Below are 20296 nucleotides of genomic sequence, written 5' to 3'. Positions count from 1 at the left end.
TTGAGTAGGACTTCGATCACTATCACCTTTATTTTGTAAACCTGCACACACACACACAAAATGTGTATTGAAGTATGCACTGTAATTCCAAATATTAGGAGACCTGGTGTGAGGCCAGGGGTTTGAGACTAATCTAGGCAACAAGCAAAATCACGTATTTTTTTTTTTTTAAGACAGTCTTGCTGTCATCAGGCTGCAATGCAGTGGCACAACCTCTGCTCACTGCAACCTCCAACCTCTGGGTTCAAACGATTCTCCTGCCTCCGCCTCTGGAGTAACTGGGATTATAGGTGCCCACCACCACGTCCAGCTAATTTTTGTATATTTAGTAGAGACGTGGTTTCGCCCTATTTGTCAGGCTGGTCTCAAACTCCCTTTAATTTGGAACCTCAGGCTATCTGCCCACCTCAGGCTCCTAAAGTGCTGGGATTACAGGCGTGAGCCACTGCGCCCACCCTGAAATCTATTTCTGAAGAAGGTACATATTTTTTCCCGAATGACCATATATGGAAATTTCACTTTATCACTAATTTTATGAATGTGCTTGTGTTGCTCTGCACTGCTTTTCAAAGTTTTTCTAGTACCTACGCTTGTAGTTGGCAATTCCTCATTGAACTTGATAGGAAGCACTTTAGTTCAAGGGGCCAAGTGTTCTTCAGTGAGTTTTTAGGTGAGCATCCTTGCCTGCTTTATGAAATAGACTAATGCTCTCTTGTGCCAAGATTCTGCCAGCTCTGCACAATGCTGTAACACCAGTATGACTCAGTTCCCACATCCCACATCAGCAGCAGCCACGGCCTTTCTTGCCCTTGACTTGATGTAGCTTTGAAGTTTCCAAAAAGCACTTGACAACTGATTTATGGACCCTGCAATGCCTGACACCAAGCGTCCCAAGACACTATTCTAGGTACTTTTTCCTTACACAAAGGTCACTCAGATTTTAACAGGCACTAAAATTACACACTCGCATACTAACCGGAAATGCTGCCTGGATAGCAGTGGTTTTGTTGGCTTGTCATGTTACCCGACTCACATGCTCACTTGCATGGAAGTCATGGAAATTGTTATACACTAGATGTACTCACAATGAAAACTCAATGGATTCATGGATTTCTCAATTTTTAGTCCATTAACCCTAAAACTAAAGCTAAAACTGGTTTAAGCCACCCTTAGGTGCTTTACAATTGCTGGAGCGAACACGTAATTCTTCCAGAGCAGACGTTGTTCATGAGTCCCCTAAAACTTGGGAAGAAGAGGGATGTTCCTTGGGAAAAACCTTCCAAGGCCTCTAATGAGCCTCTGGATGGCCTCTGGGGTGCCTACTGCTTGGCATCCATCCCTCGTGTTAAACCAGTTTCCCTGCAACTTGCACCTTTGGTGTTAGTCAACATTAACACCTTAATAGTACCGTCTGATTGGGTGACTACTACTATACACTTGAGACAAACCCAGAAGTGAACCACTTCACCCACTAGTTACATGCCAGTCCATCTTGACAATTTCTGCAAAAAACTGCTTGAATAGCTTTTATCCTCTAACCACTAATTCTTCTACACCTTGACAACTATGCCTTTTGCTCCTTACCACATCCTTTTAAAACCACTTGATCCCATGACTGTCTATGCAGCTCAGCATGCGTTTATGTAGACCTATGTACTTAAAAGCATTGACAGGTACCCTCTCATCACTCCCACCTTTTCATATTCCTTCCTCCTCCCTGGTGTCCCAGTAATTCTCCCATTCTGTTACCTCATACCCCACCCTCCAACCACTATTTGTAAAGTAACTTGAAAAACATATCCCAGTAACCTTAAGAGTTTTGCTCTTCCCCCCAGTTGGGAGTACAGTGCTGCAATCTCAAATCACTGCCAACCTCCACCTCCTGGGTTTGAGGGATTCTCCTGCCTCAGCCTCCGGTGTAACTGGAATTACAAGCACCCGCCACCCCTTTGTGTATTTTTAGTAGAGCTGGGGTTTCACCATGTTGGTCAAGCTGGTCTTGAACCTGGGTTTTATTTGCACCCACCTTCTACAGTTCATACTGTAAATCTACCTCCCCCAATTCACTGACATTTCATGGTTACCACAGAAACATTTGTGGACTGAAAACCTTGATCCCCTTCACCCAGATCAATGCAAAAATACCTTAATTTAAAAAAAAAAAAACCCACACCAATTGGGAATGCAACAACTTTATTGAAAGAAAAGTGCAATGAGATTTGTTGAAACCTTAAAGGGGTGGGAAACTTAGAAACCCCCCCTCAAGCGCAGGACCAAGTGCAGAGTGGACTCTTTCTGGATGTTGTAGTCAGACAGGGTGCGCCCATCTTCCAGCTGTTTCCCGGCAAAGATCAACCTCTGCTGGTCAGGAGGGATGCCTTCCTTGTCTTGGATCTTTGCCTTGACGTTCTCGATGGTGTCACTGGGCTCGACCTCAAGGGTGATGGTCTTACCGGTCAGGGTCTTCACGAAGATCTGCATCCCACCTCGGAGACGGAGGACCAGGTGTAGAGTGGACTCTTTCTGGATGTTGTAGTCAGACAGGGTGCGCCCATCTTCCAGCTGCTTTCCAGCAAAAATCAACCTCTGCTGGTCAGGAGGGATGCCTTCCTTGTCCTGGATCTTTGCCTTGACGTTCTCGATGGTGTCACTGGGCTCGACCTCAAGGGTGATGGTCTTACCGGTCAGGGTCTTCACGAAGATCTGCATCCCACCTCGGAGACGGAGGACCAGGTGAAGGGTGGACTCTTTCTGGATGTTGTAGTCAGACAGGGTGCGCCCATCTTCCAGCTGCTTTCCAGCAAAAATCAACCTCTGCTGGTCAGGAGGGATGCCTTCCTTGTCCTGGATCTTTGCCTTGACGTTCTCGATGGTGTCACTGGGCTCGACCTCAAGGGTGATGGTCTTACCGGTCAGGGTCTTCACGAAGATCTGCATCCCACCTCGGAGACGGAGGACCAGGTGAAGGGTGGACTCTTTCTGGATGTTGTAGTCAGACAGGGTGCGCCCATCTTCCAGCTGTTTCCCGGCAAAGATCAACCTCTGCTGGTCAGGAGGGATGCCTTCCTTGTCCTGGATCTTTGCCTTGACGTTCTCGATGGTGTCGCTGGGCTCGACCTCAAGGGTGATGGTCTTACCGGTCAGGGTCTTCACGAAGATCTGCATCCCACCTCGGAGACGGAGGACCAAGTGTAGAGTGGACTCTTTCTGGATGTTGTAGTCAGACAGGGTGCGCCCATCTTCCAGCTGTTTCCCGGCAAAGATCAACCTCTGCTGGTCAGGAGGGATGCCTTCCTTGTCTTGGATCTTTGCCTTGACGTTCTCGATGGTGTCGCTGGGCTCGACCTCAAGGGTGATGGTCTTACCGGTCAGGGTCTTCACGAAGATCTGCATCCCACCTCGGAGACGAAGGACCAGGTGTAGAGTGGACTCTTTCTGGATGTTGTAGTCAGACAGGGTGCGCCCATCTTCCAGCTGCTTTCCAGCAAAGATCAACCTCTGCTGGTCAGGAGGGATGCCTTCCTTGTCCTGGATCTTTGCCTTGACGTTCTCGATGGTGTCGCTGGGCTCGACCTCAAGGGTGATGGTCTTACCGGTCAGGGTCTTCACGAAGATCTGCATCCCACCTCGGAGACGAAGGACCAGGTGTAGAGTGGACTCTTTCTGGATGTTGTAGTCAGACAGGGTGCGCCCATCTTCCAGCTGCTTTCCAGCAAAGATCAACCTCTGCTGGTCAGGAGGGATGCCTTCCTTGTCCTGGATCTTTGCCTTGACATTCTCGATGGTGTCGCTGGGCTCGACCTCAAGGGTGATGGTCTTACCGGTCAGGGTCTTCACGAAGATCTGCATTGTCTGTTTTAACAAAAAAAGCCAAAAACCACCAGGATTTACCAATGTATTAACTTTCCTAATGCTCTACGTTATATGTCACACTGACCCAAATAATTACAATTTAAAACCTGCCTTACTTCACAAAACACTCGCCAGCCCCAGTTTTCAAAACCCAGACTTCAACTACTTAGGACGGTAGATACATAAAACGGACCAAAGACGCTGACGGCTCGCTTATCCTTCCCTCTCCAAAGGTCTGGCGCCTGTCGAGTCAGAAGGTCCTACCCTGGGCCCGAACCCTGCGCCCTGCGACGGAGAAGAGCCCACCGTACACCTACCGGCAGGCGGCCCCACCCCGCATTATGAGGCCACAGCACGGGTGACGTCACCGCAGAGCGGAGGCGCGCTCCCCCCACGGGGCGGGTGCACGGCCGCGCGGCCACCCCCGCAACGGACAAGGCGACTTCTCCAGTCAACCGCCATCCCCACGTCAGGGTCCCCATAGGGCGCCCCAGCTCATCCCGCCAGAATCAGCGCTTTCCCGCATTAGCCAAGGCCTCAAAGCCTTAGATCCATGCCCCCCAACCTCGTTTCAACGACCTCACAGCCCACCTCACAGGCGTCTTCCACTCAGTGCTCGCAACAGCCGCCATTTTGCTGCGTTAACCCCTCCTCAGGGCCACCTTTCTCGCGGAGACAGCCAACAGCCCTCCGCAGACCCGCCTCCATCCCACCTCGCGGCCAAACGGCCACGAAAGCCCCAGCCCGCCCAGAAGCCCACTACTCACCAAGCGTCGGTGACAGCAACTGACGAAGAACAAGCACAACTGCACTCGCGGCTGCGACGGAACTAGCTGCACCACGCCCGGCGCGTCCTTATATAGTCATCGGCGTGCACCGCCCCGAGAAGATCCCTCCGCAGAATCGCCGAGAAGGGACTACTTTTCCCCGCCGGTTCCGCTCTCTGGAAAGAAAACCAGTTCCCTCGCGTCACCCAGGTCCCGTCCTAAAATGTCCTCCTGCTGACACTGGGGTTCTGGGCCGACTCTGGTGGGCAGCGGACCGCGGTCCTGAGAGGCCGGGCGGAGGGATCAAGGCGCTCGCTGCGCACTGCGATTGTGACGTAACGTCGCTCGCCGTGGTGGGGGGGGCCGCCCGCGGGAGGCGCCAAAACCCGGCGCGGAACCACGGCACCTGGAGCCGGTGGGCGGCCCGCGTCCCCCAGCTGCGCCCCTGCACCCCTTCCCCTCAGTCCCCGCGGCCGCCTCGGGTCGCCAACTCGCGTTCGGTGGACGTGGGGCGCGAACGGAGCGCCTCGCGCAGAGTCGGGGGGTGTCCCTCCCCTCCCGCGTGCCCTGCCCTAGCCCACCCCGCGGGGCGGACGGGTCTTTATTGTGGGTCACATTTGAGATGATGACTGGCTGGCTTTGCGCAGCCCCCCTCCACCTTCCGCAGCCCCAGCCTCGTCTCGGGGGCTCCCCGGGGCCGCCCCCATCCCCCACTGCGGGCCGCGGGACAAGGACGATGACTCGGCAGATTTCTGGGCGGGCGCGGCCCCAAGGCTGGGGAACGCTCGAGAACTTTCCAGGGGAGCCACTGCCGAGGATCTGGGTGTCCGGGTTAAATTTAGAAAAGAGAGGCGGAAACCCCACGCGGCTTTTTAAAACTAGCTGAGCTGGCACCCAAGGCTGAGCGAACTTCTTTCCAGACTGTTCTTTCACCTTCCTGCACGTTCCGAGGGCCGGGTGTGGGAAGGTCCTGCTTGGTGGCAACGGGGAGGCGTGGAAATTTCTCGGATTTCCGTGGCTGCCATTATTGGGATCAGGATCCATTCAATAATCAGACCCATTTTTAATCCGGAGATTTTAAGACACAGGAAGGCCGGGCGGGGTGGCTCGAACCTGTAATTCTGGCACTTTTGAGAGGCCGAGGCGGGTGGATCACCTGAGGTCAGGAGTTCAAGACCAGCTTGACCAACATGGTGAAACGCCGTCTCTGTACAAATAAATAAATAATAAAAGACAGGAATAAAATCCCAGCCCTATTTTGAGGTAGAGGAGAAAAGTATGTCAAATATGAAATGTAATCCTACAGGGCACATCTATTTCGATAAAAGAAGTGGGAGAAAAGAATCACCAGACAGCTTTTTAAATGTTACCACAACCTATTTTGTGATCCTTATGTGTCATTTCTTCGGCATATTTTTAAAATGTTTTAAAATAAAAGAACATGGTGAGATTTTTTAAATGTGCCAGGAAAAGTCCCCCTCATGCCCTCAATTTCCCAGCCACTGTTCCTTCTGGACTCTTCTAGAAATAGTCCCTGTTTCTACAACGTATTGGAGGTAGGGAGGCTACTTTGATTTCTACCTTGTAGCCTTCAAAAAAAAAGAAAAAGAGGCTACTACCTGGAAATGTTTTGCCATCAGGAAAAGGCTAAATTCTTTTTTTTTTTTTTTTTTTTTTTTAAGACGGGGTTTCACCGTGTTGGTCAGGCTGGTCTTAAACACCCGACCTCAGGTGATCCGCCCACCTTGGCCTCCAAAGTGCTTGGATTACAGGCGTGAGCCACCACGCCTAGTCAGAAAAGGCTACATTCCTAAATTGTGAACATTATGTTATTTAAACGTCACTTAAAATATGCATCAAAGCAAAATGAACCTGCTATATATTTTCTATGGTAACATGATTGTATTTTTGAAAATGTAAGTTCTGTGCATTGTTCAAATAGACTTTGACATTTTTAACATTTTAAAGAGCATCCATTCCTGTGTTGCTGGGAAATTAAATGATAAAAATGTCATTTTCCAGGCTTGGTAGGATACTCCAGTGATTTCCAATACACATTTCTGCAAGGTTTTGGTTTGTTGTTTTTCCCCTAGGTTTCGGGAAGGAGTTTTGAAAGGAATTGAAAAAACTGAGGTTCTGAGATTCTTTCTGAGGTGACCAGGCCTGGCTTTCAGCCACGCCCTGTTTGCTTTTGGCTGTTACCCTGCCGCAAGCCTTGTGATTCATGTTTAAAGGCTGAGTCACCAGCTTTGTGACATAGCTTTTTTCAGAGTCCAGAAGGTACAGAGAAAAACAACTGACTGCAGAGGCAGGGGAGGGAGAGGAGGACGTGAGGAAGAAAAAGTAAGAGGATGAGGGGGGCGTGGAGAACGGGCCGAAGGTTAGGCACAGGGAGAAACCAGAGTTGTCTCCAGCAGAAAAAAAAATACTGAAAACACCCAAGCATTCCGACTTGAATGGTTATGAAAGCAAGCAGAAATTAACCTTTCTCCAAGGTCGCTCAGGTGACAGGGGAGAAAATGGCCTCCCAAAACACAGGTGTCCAGTGTTTCTCTAGAAAAATTGTTCTTGACAAGGAGTGATATGCCCCTCGGGGGACATTTGGCAATATCTGGATATATGCTTGGATGTCACAACTCAGTGGGTACTAGGGGCTGCTGCTGTTAATACTAGCACTCGTGATAGACACCAGGGATGCCGCTGAACGTTCTGTGAGGGACAGTCCCCCACAACAAAGAATTATCCGACCCAAAACGTGAATGAAATTAAGAACGAGCTGAAGTTAAGAAGCCCTGCCATAGAAAGGGTTTCTGTTGCTGCCAACAACTGCTTCCGTGTTTTCCGAAAGGGCTCCCGAAGTCTAAACGTCCCACTTGGACTCGGGAGTCAGGTATCAAGTCACGCTCTTAAAACCTAAACCCTGCTGACCTAGAATGTGACAGTGCTAGAATGTGCGAGAATGGCATGAGTCACTGGATCCGTTTTCAGTGCGTTCCACCCACAGATCCGTCCTTTGCAGGCGCCCCAGAAAAGATTGCTTCAGAGCTGGCACCAATGGAGAAGGGACAGAGACCCAGCAACAGGGCGGGATTGGCAGGCGGGCGGAAGCATGTGATGGGCTGAGCTCACAAAGGCGCGGGTGCTGGGCTGCTGCTGGGGCGGGTGGGGGTGGCTCAGCGCCTGCTCGTCCGCCTGCCTTTCTCCCCTCCCCCTTGTGAAGGTCACTACCTTGTCTGTGACTTAATCCAGCCCCAAGCGACTGTCTGAGAGCATGAGTGAGGGTCAGCAAAGTTGTTTCCCCGCAGGAGACAGAGCGGAGTCAGAGAGCTGGTGGGAAGGGTTTGCCTTGCTTTCTCATCGCGTCTAGAACCATAAAAGGTTGTGAAGGATGTCTGCAGGGTAGAGGCCTGGCAAACAGGAAGAAGAAGAAAAAAAAAACCCTAGGGAACGTGTTCTTCTTCCTGCTTCTGCTTGTGCTGTATAGTTGGGCGGTGAAACACAAATTGCTCCCGCTTAAAAATAACCAGTTCATCTCACCAGTCAAGCAAGACTGCAGGGCTGGCCTCCAAATTTGCCTCGTTTAGGAGCATAAGGAAGTGCTTTAACCTGTTTGGGCTTTGTTTTGTCACTGTTTGGTTTTGTCTCAAAGTTGTGGTAAAACAGACATAAAATTTACTATTTTTTTTTCTTTAATGAATGACAGGTTCTTACCTTGCCCAGGCTGGCCGGGAACCCCTAGCCTCACCTCCTCAAGCACCAGGACAACTGGCCTGAGCCACTGTAGCTCCCATAATATTTACTATTTTTAAATGTACATTAATTTTTTTCTTTTTGAGACAGAATTTCGCTCTGGTCACCCAGGCTGGAGTGCAATGGCACAATGTCGGCTCACCGAAATCTCCGCCTCTGGGTTCAAGCGATTCTCCTGCCTCAGCCTCCTGAGTAGCTGGGATTACAGGCACGCGCCACCATGCCCAGCTAGTTTTTTGTATTTTTAGTAGAGACGGGGTTTCACCATGTTGACCAGGATGGTCTCGATCTCTTGACCTCGTGATCCACCCGCCTCGGCCTCCCAAAGTGCTGGGATTACAGGCTTGAGCCACCGCACCCGGCCAAAATAAAATTTAATAGTTGAAAAAGCGTTGTTTTTCAAAGAGCATTTCTAGGAAACTCCAATTCCTAACACGAGGCTTTAATAATAACAATTCCTTGCGGTATTTTTTTTCCTTGTCATGCGCTAGTAGAAATATTTGGCTTTGTTTCTTTATTTGTTTATTTTTTTCGAGATGGAGTTTCACTCTTGTTGCTGAGGCTCGAATGCAATAGCACAATCTTGGCTCACTGCAGCACAATCTGCCTCCCAGGTTCAAGCAATTCTCCTGCCTCAGCCTCCCAAGTAGCTGGGATTACAGGCACCTACCACCACAGCTGGCTAATTTTGTGTTTTTAGTTGAGATGGGGTTTCTTCATGTTGGTCAGGCTGGTCTCGAACTCCCAATCTCAGGTGATCCACCCACCTCGGCCTCAAAAAGTGCTGGGATTACAGGCGTCAGCCTGGCCCTGTTTGTTTATTTTTTGAAACTGGCTCTGTCATGCAGGGGGATGATCACGTCTTACTCTGCAGCCTCGAGTTCCTGGTTCAGGTGATCCTCCCACCTCAGTCTCCTGAGTAGGTAGGACTACAGGTATGCGCCACCACACCTAATGTTTGCTTTTTGTTTGTTTGTTTTCTGTAGAGAGGAGGGTTTTACACTTTGGGAGGCTGAGGCAGGTGTATCACCTGAGGTCAGGAGTTTGAGACAAGCCTCGCCAACATGATGAAACCCTGTCTCTACTAAAAATAAAAAAAATAGCAGGCATGGCGGCTCATGTCTATAATCCCAGTTACTCTGGAGGCTGAGGCAGAAGAATCACTTGAACCCTGGAGGCGGAAGTTTGGTGAAACCCTGTCTCTACTAAAAATACCAAAGTTAGCTGGGTGTGGTGGCACATGCCTCTAATCCCAGTTACTCGGGAGGCTGAGGCAGGAGAATAGCTTGAACCAGGGAGTCAGAGGTTGCAGTCAGCCCAGATCACGCCACTGCACTTCAGCCTGGCAATGGAGCAAGACTCCGTCTCAAAAAAAAAAGGGGGCCGGGCGCGGTGGCTCAAGCCTGTAATCCCAGCACTTTGGGAGGCCGAGGCGGGTGGATCACGAGGTCAAGAGATCGAGACCATCCTGGTCAACATGGTGAAACCCCGTCTCTACTAAAAATACAAAAAACTAGCTGGGCATGGTGGCGCATGCCTGTAATCCCAACTACTTAGGAGGCTAAGGCAGGAGAATTGCCTGAGCCCTGGAGCCGGAGGTTGTGGTGAGCCGAGATCGTGCCATTGCACTCCAGCCTGGGTAACAAGGGCGAAACTCCGTCTCAAAAAAAAAAAAAAAAAAGATGGGGGATTTCACCATGTTGCCCAGGCTGGTCTTGAACTCCTGGGCTCAACTGATCGTCCTGCCTTGGCCTCCCACAGGGCTGGAAATACAAGCTTGAGCCACTGTAATCCCCGCACTTTGGGAGGCTGAGGCGGGTGGATCACTTGAGGTCGGGAGTTTGAGACCAGTCTGACCAACATGGAGAAACCCCACCTCAAAAAAAAAAAAATTAAAACGTACAAAGTAATGTCATAAAAGTGGGGGTCATAGTAAGAAATAAAAAATAAAAATAAAAAATATTGAAAAACGCCAGGCATGGTGGCTTACACCTGTAATTCCCAGCAATTTGGGAGGCCAAGGAAAGAGGGTCACTTCAGCCCAAGAGTTAAAGACCAGCCTGAGCTACATGGTGAAACACTGTCTCTATCAAAACAAACAAACAAACAAAAGTTAGCCAGGCGGTGGTGCATGCCTGTAGCCAGCTGCTCAGGAGGCTGAGGTGTGAGGATCACCTGGGCCTAGGAGTTTGAGGCTGCAGTGAGCTGTGATTGCACTCCAGCCTGGGCAATAGATACAGATCCTGTCTCAAGAAAAAACAAAGGAAAAAAAAATTAAAAGAAAAAATAAACGAAGTGAAACAGAAGTGAAACTGCTTTTACAGAGGTCAAAACAGAAATTTTTTTTTTTTTTTGAGACGGAGTTTCGCTCTTGTTACCCAGGCTGGAGTGCAATGGCGCGATCTCGGCTCACCGCAACCTCCGCCTCCTGGGTTCAAGCAATTCTCCTGCCTCAGCCTCCTGAGTAGCTGGGATTACAGGCACGCGCCACCATGCCCACCATGCCCAGCTAATTTTTTTTTTTTTTTTTTTTTTTTGAGATGGAGTTTCGCTCTTGTTACCCAGGCTGGAGTGCAATGGCGCGATCTCGGCTCACCGCAACCTCCGCCTCCTGGGTTCAGGCAATTCTCCTGCCTCAGCCTCCTGAGTAGCTGGGATTACAGGCACGCGCCACCATGCCCAGCTAATTTTTTGTATTTTAGTAGAGACGGGGTTTCACCATGTTGACCAGGATGATCTCAATCTCTTGACCTCGTGATCCACCCGCCTCAGCCTCCCAAAGTGCTGGGATTACAGGCTTGAGCCACCGCGCCCGGCCCAAAACAGAAAATTATTACAGTGAAAGAGATTGGACCTTATTGACTCCATCCTGTGTCTTACCTCCAAACTAACTTTGGAGGAGCTTAGTTTATAGTTTAATTTTGAAACAAAGGCGATAAACAGCCCTTTTCCAAAACAATCCCCCTTCCTTCCTGGGCACTAGACTGCTTTGCAGGACTAACAAATTGGCCACAATATCCACAAGATTAGAAATTTTTTTTTAGAAAGTTTCTCTCTTGTAGCCCAGGCTTGAGTGCAGTAGTACCATCTCAGCTCACTGCAACCTCTGCCTCCCCGGCTCAAGTAATTCTCCTGCCTCAGCCTTCCAAGTAGCTGGAATTACAGGCACCTGCCACCATGACCAGCTAACTTTTGTATTTTTAGTAGAAAGAGGGTTTCACCACGTTGGCCAGGCTGGTCTCGAACTTCTGACCTTAGGTAATCCACCTTCCTCAGTCTCCCAAAATGCTGGGATTATAAGTGTGAGCCACTGCACCTGGCCAAGATTAGAAATTATAGTTCGTGAGTGATGCAGCTGTGTCGAGAGACGTTTACTCTGCCCCCATGGCTCGCTTGTGGAGAATACCTTTTAGTTTGTAATTAGTGGTAGGTGGGTAACAGCTCCCTACTTGGTATATTTTTGAGTTGTAAGTAAATACAGAACACCTGTTTATTAATAATCACCTGTTGGCTGGGCATGGTGGCTCAAGCCTGTAATCCCAGCACTTTGGGAGGCCAAGGCGGGTGGATCATGAGGTCAAGAGATCGAGACCATCCTGGTCAACGAGTTGAAACCTCGTCTCTACTAAAAATACAAAAAATTAGCTGGGCATGGTGGCGCGTGCCTGTGATCCCAGCTACTCAGGAGGCTGAGGCAGGAGAATTGCCTGAACCCAGGAGGCGGAGATTGCGGTGAGCCGAGATCGCGCCATTGCACTCCAGCCTGGGTAACAAGCGAAACTCCGCCTCAAAAAAAAAAAAAAAAAAAAAAAAAACCAAAAAAAAAAATAATAATAATCGCCTGTTAAGAAAGAATACGTGGGCCGGGCGCGGTGGCTCAAGCCTGTAATCCCAGCACTTTGGGAGGCCGAGGCGGGTGGATCACAAGGTCGAGAGATCGAGACCAACCTGGTCAACATGGTGAAACCCCGTCTCTACTAAAAATACAAAAAATTAGCTGGGCATGGTGGCGCGTGCCTGTAATCCCAGCTACTCAGGAGGCTGAGGCAGGAGAATTGCCTGAACCCAGGAGGCGGAGGTTGCGGTGAGCCGAGATCGCGCCATTGCACTCCAGCCTGGGTAACAAGAGCGAAACTCCGTCTCAAAAAAAAAAAAAAAAAAAAAAAGAAAGAAAGAATACGTGGCTGAGAATCTGCTCAGGGCCTTCAGCCTAGAATGCTGTCAGCCCCTGAGGCTCTCAGCTCGATAGGCTGTTGACCCCCGCGGATAGATCCAGTCTGTTGTTCTATCTGGGTGTCTGCCTATTCCTGGGTTGGGGGTGGGGGGGTCTCCCAGCTGAGCTGGTACTCAGCACAGCTGGAGACTGCAAAATTCCATTCAGGCCCAAATTGCTCCTGAGGATAACATTACTATTATAAAAACCTAAGATCAGTGCTTGAGGTAGTTTGCATACTCTGCACTTTGTCAGTTGACACCACCCAGACTGATAAACTGGCTCATCTGGTCTCATGGCCCTCACCTAGAAACTGACTCAGTGCAAAGGGACAGTTTCGACTCCCTGTGAGTTCATCTCTGACCCAACCAATCAGCACTCCTGATTTCACGACGCCACCTACCCATCAAATTATCCTTAAAACCTCCAGTCCCTGAGTTTTCAGGCAGACTAATTTGAGTAATAGTAAAAATCCTGTCTTCCACACTGCTGGCTGTGTGTGAATTAAACTTCTCTATTATGGCAGGGCGAAGTGGCTCACGCCTGTAATCCCAGCACTTTGGGAGGCCAAGGCAGGTGGGTCACAATTCCCCTGGCTTAATAAATTGGCTGTCTCCAGGCAGCGGGAGAGGAGAAACTGGTGGGCAGTTATAGAAGCATGTCAATTTTGTATTAGGCCTGACAACTTCAGAAATGATCCTCAATGTTGTTCCTAAAACCTTGATGACATTTAGGGAGAAATAACCTTTCCTGAAGCTCATTAGAAACGAGCAGTCACCAGTGCATCACCACCTAACTGATGAGTCAGTTCACAAATTTCGGTTTCCTCATCTCAAAAAGCTCGAAATCTAAGATTAGACAATTTTTCCATTTAAAACATGAAGTCAGGTCAAATGAGAGAAGGGCTGACAGGTGAGGAATTCGTTATAATTGCAGAGAACTGGACCACAGAATGCAGCCGAATCCCTTTTTTCATTATTATTATTATGTAGAGACATGGGACCTAGTTAAACTTTCAAAAATATTATTTATTTTTGGCTGGGTGCGGTGACTCAAGCCTGTAATCCCAGCACTTTGGGAGGCCGAGGCGGGTGGATCATGAGGTCAAGAGATCGAGACCATCCTGGTCAACATGGTGAAGCCCCGTCTCTACTAAAAATACAAAAAAATTAGCTGGGCATGGTGGCGCGTGCCTGTAATCCCAGCTACTCAGGAGGCTGAGGCAGGAGAATTGCCTGAACCCAGGAGGCAGAGGTTGCGGTGAGCCAAGATCGCACCACTGCACTCCAGCCTGGGTAACAAGAGCGAAACTCCGTCTCAAAAAAAAAAAAAAAAAAAAAAAAAAAAATATATATATAGATATATATATATATATATATATATATATATAATTTATTTTTATTTATTTATTTTTGCCTAAAGATAACACATGCAAGTAAAACTCACTTTCTTTTGTTGTAGAGACAGAATCCCCCTTTGTTGCCCAGGCTGGTTTTCCAACTCCTGGGCTAAATTAGTGCTGCTCTTGCTTCATGCCTCCCGAAGTGCTGAGATGACAGGCCTGAGTCACTGAGTCCAGTGACAAAATACAGAAACACAGTTGAGGTGAAAGCAACTCCATCTTGGATGCTAATCTGCCAAGATAACTTCTGATTAATGCCTCTTCCAGGAAGGCCTCTAAGATTTCTACTTCACTTTTACCATAAATTCTGCCCTTAGATCAGGACAACCTACGTCATAAATCCTGCCCTTAGGCAGATTCACATAACATGCTTGCCTTTGCTTGAGGGTTTGACTTCAATTATCCTCCCTATTCCTTCCCTATGGTATGTATAGAAGCCCTGGATCTGGGGTTATGACGCAGTGAACCTCATATCCTCTGACGGCCACCCTGAGATTATGGCTTCTGTTGGTAAGTCCCTAATAAATGTTTCTTTCTGAGAAACTGGGTTTGTCAGCCCCTTTCTTTGGCCTCTCCGCTCCCTTGGCCTTTGGGGGTAGGTTTGCATAGGCCTGCTCACCCCGGAACACAGCATATGAATATAAATGTAAATTGCACGTGTATTAAAGCCACTGGTTCGTCATATCCATGGAAATGTGTTGCTGAGGAAGCAGAGGGCAAAGCCCCGCTGGGATGGGAGTTTGCTTTTGGGTTCCTCCCATGCAAACGAGGTGGTTAGTGGCAGTGCAGAGGAGTGAGATGGCAAACAGGGGGCCCAGACCTTCCAGCGACTTTCACACTTGCCCTCTGAGGGCCAGAAATGCGTCAAAGCCCTCCAGGCCAGTGCAGTGCCATCACAGTGGCACAGATGTGCTGTGAACTCCCCCGCTGATCATCCTGCTCACTTTTGCTGTGGTTTCAATCATTGAGTCTGGTTTTGCCTTAACACTTTTCTGCTGGTTACTAATTCACGTGCATTGAAAACATTAAGAGATTTTAGAATGGGAAGATCATGCCTAGTGTGAAAATCTGAGCTCCAAGTAATACCTGGAATCATAATACTTACAGTAATCACATCCATGGCACTTTAATAGCAAAGAACCATGGGCCAAAATAGACAAGTCAGCAAAACCACAGTGGAGATGCCGGGGATCGAACCCGGGGCCTCATACATGCAAAGCATGCGCTCTACCACTGAGCTACATCCCCCTCCTTTTTTATGACTGTTTTGAAAGGCTTTGCTATACTCTATTCTTAAAGGTGTTTTCATGTTTCTGTGTGTTTTACTTTTATTTTTGGCTTTTATGATCATCTTACTTGGCACATAACAATCGTGCACATTCATGAGGTGTGGTGTGATGTTGTGATCTATGTACACAATTTGCAATGTTCAAATCAGGGCAATGACCACATCCATCCCTTCAAACGTATCATTTCTTTGTGTTGGAGACATTACAACTCCATGCTTCCAGCTATTTGAAATGTCCAATAAGTTGTATTCACCCTTCAGGGACACTGGAAACTTGTTCTCCTATTTAGCTGTACTTTCGTATCCCGTAAGCCACCTTCTTTTTTTTTTGAGACGGAGTTTCGCTCTTGTTACCCAGGCTGGAGTGCAATGGCGTGATCTCGGCTCACCGCAACCTCCGCCTCCTGGGTTCAGGCAGTTCTCCTGCCTCAGCCTCCTGAGTAGCTGGGATTACAGGCACGCGCCACCATGCCCAGCTAATTTTTATATTTTTAGTAGAGACGGGGTTTCACCACGTTGACCAGGATGGTCTCGATCTCTTGACCTCGTGATCCACCAGCCTCGGCCTCCAAAGTGCTGGGATTACAGGCATGAGCCACCGCGCCCGGCCCCGTAACCCACCTTCTACTCCCCCCTCCTCACCCCTCCCCGCCTTCGGTAAGCACTATTCTACTCTCCACTTCTGTGAGACCTACTATTTCAGCTTCTGCATATAAGTGAGATCATGCAGTATTTCTCTTTCTGTGCCTGGCTTATTTCACTTTATGTAATGTCTTCCAAACTTACCCATGTTTTTATTTTTGTTTTTGTTTGTAGAGGAAAAATAACAGGATTTCATTTTGTTTTTTTTTTAAGGTCGAATAGTATTCTAATGTGTAAGTACACCACATTTTCTCTATCCATGTATCTGCTGACGGATACTTGGGTGGATTCCACATGTAGCTCTTGTGAATAAAACTGCAATACACATGGGAGTGCAAAAGGTTTTTAGTTTTTTGTTTGTTTGTTTTGAAACGGAGTCTGGCTGTGACCCAGGCTGGAGTGCAGTGGCATGATCTCAGGTCACTGCAACCTCCACCTCCTGGGTTCAAGCAATTCTCCACCACCATGCCCAGCTAATTTTTGTATTTTTAGTAGAGATGGGGGTTTCAGCATGTTGGCCAGGCTGGTGTCGAACTCCTGATCTCAGGTGATCCTCCTGGCTTGGCCTCCCAGAGTGCTGGGATTACAGGTATGAGCCACTGCGCCCAGCCAACGTTTTTTCCTATATAAAACTTTTGTGTGTTTAAGTGAATGTTAGAGTTTAGCAAAAAGCACAACAAAATAGATTGTTTTATGTTTCCCAAGTAGGTCAGCTCTTCATAACCTTGGAACTAAAATTCTAGCATATACCGCAACCAAGGAACTAATGAAAACTGACCCATTCTTTCTTCTTTTTTTAATTTTAGACAGTTTTGCTCTGGTTGCCCAGGCTGGAGTGCAATGATGTGATCTCGGCTCACTGCAGCCTCTACCTCCCAGGTTCAAGCGATTCTCCTGCCTCAGCCTCCCAAATAGCTGGGACTACAGGTGCGTGCCACCACACTTGGCTAATTTTATTTTTAGTAAGGTGGGGTTTCACCATGTTGCCCAGGCTGGTCTTGAGCCCCTGACCTCGGGTGATCCACCCACCTTGGCTTCCCAAAGTGCTGAGATTACAGGCATGAGCCACTGTGCCTGGCCAAAACTGACCCATTCTTCATGAAGAGGGGAGAGGGGAGAGGGGAGAGGGGAATCGAGTTTCTTTCCAATAAATAAGGGCATTGTCTTGATTGTACCTCCACCCAGAAACCTCTCATTTCTCATCCTTTAAAACCTTACCAACACAGTGACTTTGAGGTTTGTTGTATCAGCTGGAAGACTTTTTTTTTCCTCCCAAAAGAACTATTACGGTTGTGTGCCATGGCTTCTGTTGATTACATGCCTGTAATCCCAGCACTTTGGGAGGCCAAGGTGGGCGGATCACTTGAGGCCAGAAGTTCAAGACCAGCCTGGCCAACATGGTGTGAACCCCGTCTCTACCAAAAATACAAACAATTAGCCGCGCATGGTGGTGAGTGCGTGTCATCCCAGCTACTCGGGAGGCTGAGGAGAGGGGATTGCTGGGGCCCGGGAGGCGGTGGTTGCAGTGAGCCGAGATCGCACCACTGCACTCCAGCCTGGGAGACCGAGGGAGACGGCATCTAATAACAGACAGCAAACAAACAAACCCGTTGTGACTCACAAAAATGAGCAAACTGAAAAGAAACAGGTCCACTCCCCAGAACCAGCGCTTTGGCTCGGAGGAGGGAGTCTCTTTACAACAGCCCACTGGAAAGAGCCATTCTTTAACTGTGAATTTGCATCTCTCTCTTCCAGAGGGTTTCTTAGGCACACCAGGGGAGAGAGGCCACAGCGTTTATAGTGTCCTTCGGGTCATCAAAAGCCGCTCCATGGGGAAAGAGTGGGCGAAGAGCTTAGAGAGGGCGGAAAACTGAAGGCTCTGCCTCTTTCCATCAGCCTTGAGATTTCTTGGCTGGAAAATGGACACTTACTGTGATAAGGAAACCCTGCCTCAAAAATGTTCTGCCACCTTATTCTCCATAGTTCCCTGACAGCTGCTGGCACCTAAAACTCTTCCCAGAAAAATGCCATGTGGAATTGTCAGAAACGTTAGTAGCCTGGGGACAGGAAGTGCTGGACACAGCAGCTGTGATTGCATCACCTGAGCTCTGTGCCTCATCTGTGAAACAGATTTGAATGCACTGACCTCACCTGCTTGTTGTGACAATTTAATGAGTTACACATAAAACATGCATAAGACTGTCTGCTGGAAAGCACAGGCTCCGAGCCTGGTGCAGAGTCTTTAATCCCAGTGCTTCAGGAGGCTGAGGTGGGAGGATTGCTTGAGCCCAGGAGTTCAAGACCCGCCTGGGAAACATAGTGAGACATCCCACTCCAGCCCCACTGGGGAGGCTGAGGCGGACCTCTTGAGTCTGGGAGGTCAAGGCTGCAGTGAACCATGATTGTGCCAGTGCACTCCAGCCTGGGCGACAAAGTAAGACCCTGCCTCATAAATAAATAAATAAATAAGGCCGGATCTGGCAGCTTATACCTGTAATCCCTGCACTTTGGGAGGCTGAGGTAGCTGGATCACCTGAGGTCAGGAGTTCGAGACCAGCCTGGCCAACATGATGAAACCCCGTCTCTACTAAAAATACAAAAAATTAGCCTGGCATGTGTAGGGTCCAGCTCTACAGGGTTCTGTGAGTCCCTCTCTGCAGGTGTGGAGATGAGAAATTGTTGAAATAAAAGACACAAGACACAGAGATAAAGAAAAGAGAGTTTGGGCCCAAGGGTCCATTGCCAACCAAAGCACGGAGACCAGCAGTGGCCCCGAGTGCCAGATGCTCTGACTTAATATTGAGTACAAAGCTGGGGGCAGGGTAGGTAGGGCGTGGTGTTGGGAGTCAGTGATAGGGTCAAGTACATCACGTGTCATAGGGATGTGGGCCCAGGACTTTCAGGTAACCGAGATGAGGTAAGGAGCACAATGCGTCAGCCCTTTTCCATCTTGTTAGGAAAAAGCAAAGACATTAAGATTTATATTATTTTACTGATCATCTCTTTTTTTTTTTCTTTTTTTTCTTTGAGACGGAGTTTCACTCGTTACCCAGGCTGGAGTGCAATGGCGGAATCTCGGCTCACCGCAAACTCCGCCTGCTGGGTTCAGGCAATTCTCCTGCCTCAGCCTCCTGAGTAGCTGGGATTACAGGCACGCGCCGCCATGCCCAGCTAATTTTTTGTATTTTTACTAGAGACGGGGTTTCACCATGTTGACCAGGATGGTCTCGATCTCTTGACCTTGTGATCCGCCCGCCTCGACCTCCCAAAGTGCTGGGATTACAGGCTTGAGCCACAGCGCCCGGCCCCTGATCATCTCTTCTAAGAAAGAAGGAAGCAGGTGCAGAAGCAGAGCATGAGACTGGACAGGGAATGTGACCACTGAAGCACAGCGTCACATAGACACAGTCAAGCCCCCGGATGTCTGCGGGCCTCCCTGACAGTGTCAATCCTACCACAAGAGCTTGGAGGAGCGGAGTTTTCTCCTCACTCCCCCGAGGAAGGAGACCTCTCGGCCATCTTGGACGTCTCCTTCCCTAGCTGGCTAAACAGCGGGCGCTTTCCCAGTGCTGGCGCTGCCACACAGCCAAGGCGCCCTCCAGCAGCCCTTACACTGGCGTGGCAGAGGGCTTAGGGTCATTCCTTTCACAATGTCACCCCAGGTTCCCACTTCACAACCTGAAAGGCATTAGTAAAAGAACTAGGATCACCTATGAATAACTCAGATCTCCTATGAATAACTCATAACTGCTACGGTTATGTTTCTCGTTACTTTCTTCTTCATTATGTGGAAATAGGCCGAGGCTTCTGGCTCCTGCCTCAGCACTTACAGGGTCTTCCCCCTAGAGGCGTGGCGGCACATGCCTGTAGTCCCAGCTACTCGGGAGGCTGAGGCAGGAGAATCGCTCGAACCTGGTTGCACTCCAGCCTGGGCAATAAGAGCAAAACTCTGTCTCAAAAACAAAATAAATAAATAAATAAATAAATAAAAACGAAAGCAGGGACTCCAAAATGTGAGTCTGGCTGTTGTAAATGTGTTATCATAGAACGCTGCTGGAGGGCAGTTGCGTCTGTTCAGCCTGGGGGGATGCTTTGTTGACTTGCTTTGGGGAGATGGGGGAGAGCAGGAGGGCAGTGGGGGGGTGAGGAATGGGCCCACTGTGTAAACCGTCCTCTGACCTCATTCCTCGAGCCTAAGTGGGAATCACAGGAGGCCCTGGCAGCAGAAAAGCAGGATGGCACCATAGGAGGCGTTATTATTAATTTTGTTTGTTTGTTTTGAGATAAAGTTTTGCTCCTGTTCCCTAGGCTGGAGTTCAGTGGCGCGATCTCGGCTCACTGCAACCTCTGCCTCCCGCGTTCAAGCAATTCTCCTGCCTCAG

At 49.0% G+C, this 20296-nt stretch overlaps 1 protein-coding gene and 1 non-coding gene across 2 annotated transcripts; both read right to left on the bottom strand.

The window, feature by feature from the left end:
- Positions 1-2176: 2176 nt before the first annotated feature.
- On the bottom strand, positions 2177-4729 carry UBC (ubiquitin C). The gene is made up of 2 exons (XM_039471685.2): positions 4620-4729; positions 2177-3852 (listed from the first exon to the last, which is right to left on the bottom strand). Exon 2 carries the CDS (start codon positions 3847-3849, stop codon positions 2248-2250), a length of 1602 nt encoding a protein of 533 aa, XP_039327619.1. The 5' UTR covers positions 3850-3852; positions 4620-4729; the 3' UTR covers positions 2177-2247.
- Positions 4730-15160: 10431 nt separating this feature from the next.
- On the bottom strand, positions 15161-15232 carry TRNAA-UGC (transfer RNA alanine (anticodon UGC)). Its single transcript has one exon. It is a non-coding gene; the product is annotated as a tRNA-Ala (tRNA).
- Positions 15233-20296: the final 5064 nt, after the last annotated feature.

Source organism: Saimiri boliviensis, chromosome 7 (genome assembly GCF_048565385.1).
Source record: "Saimiri boliviensis isolate mSaiBol1 chromosome 7, mSaiBol1.pri, whole genome shotgun sequence".
Lineage (NCBI taxonomy): Eukaryota > Metazoa > Chordata > Mammalia > Primates > Cebidae > Saimiri > Saimiri boliviensis.
Note: the sequence above shows the minus strand (reverse complement) of the source record. Positions and strands in the feature narration are given on the sequence as shown.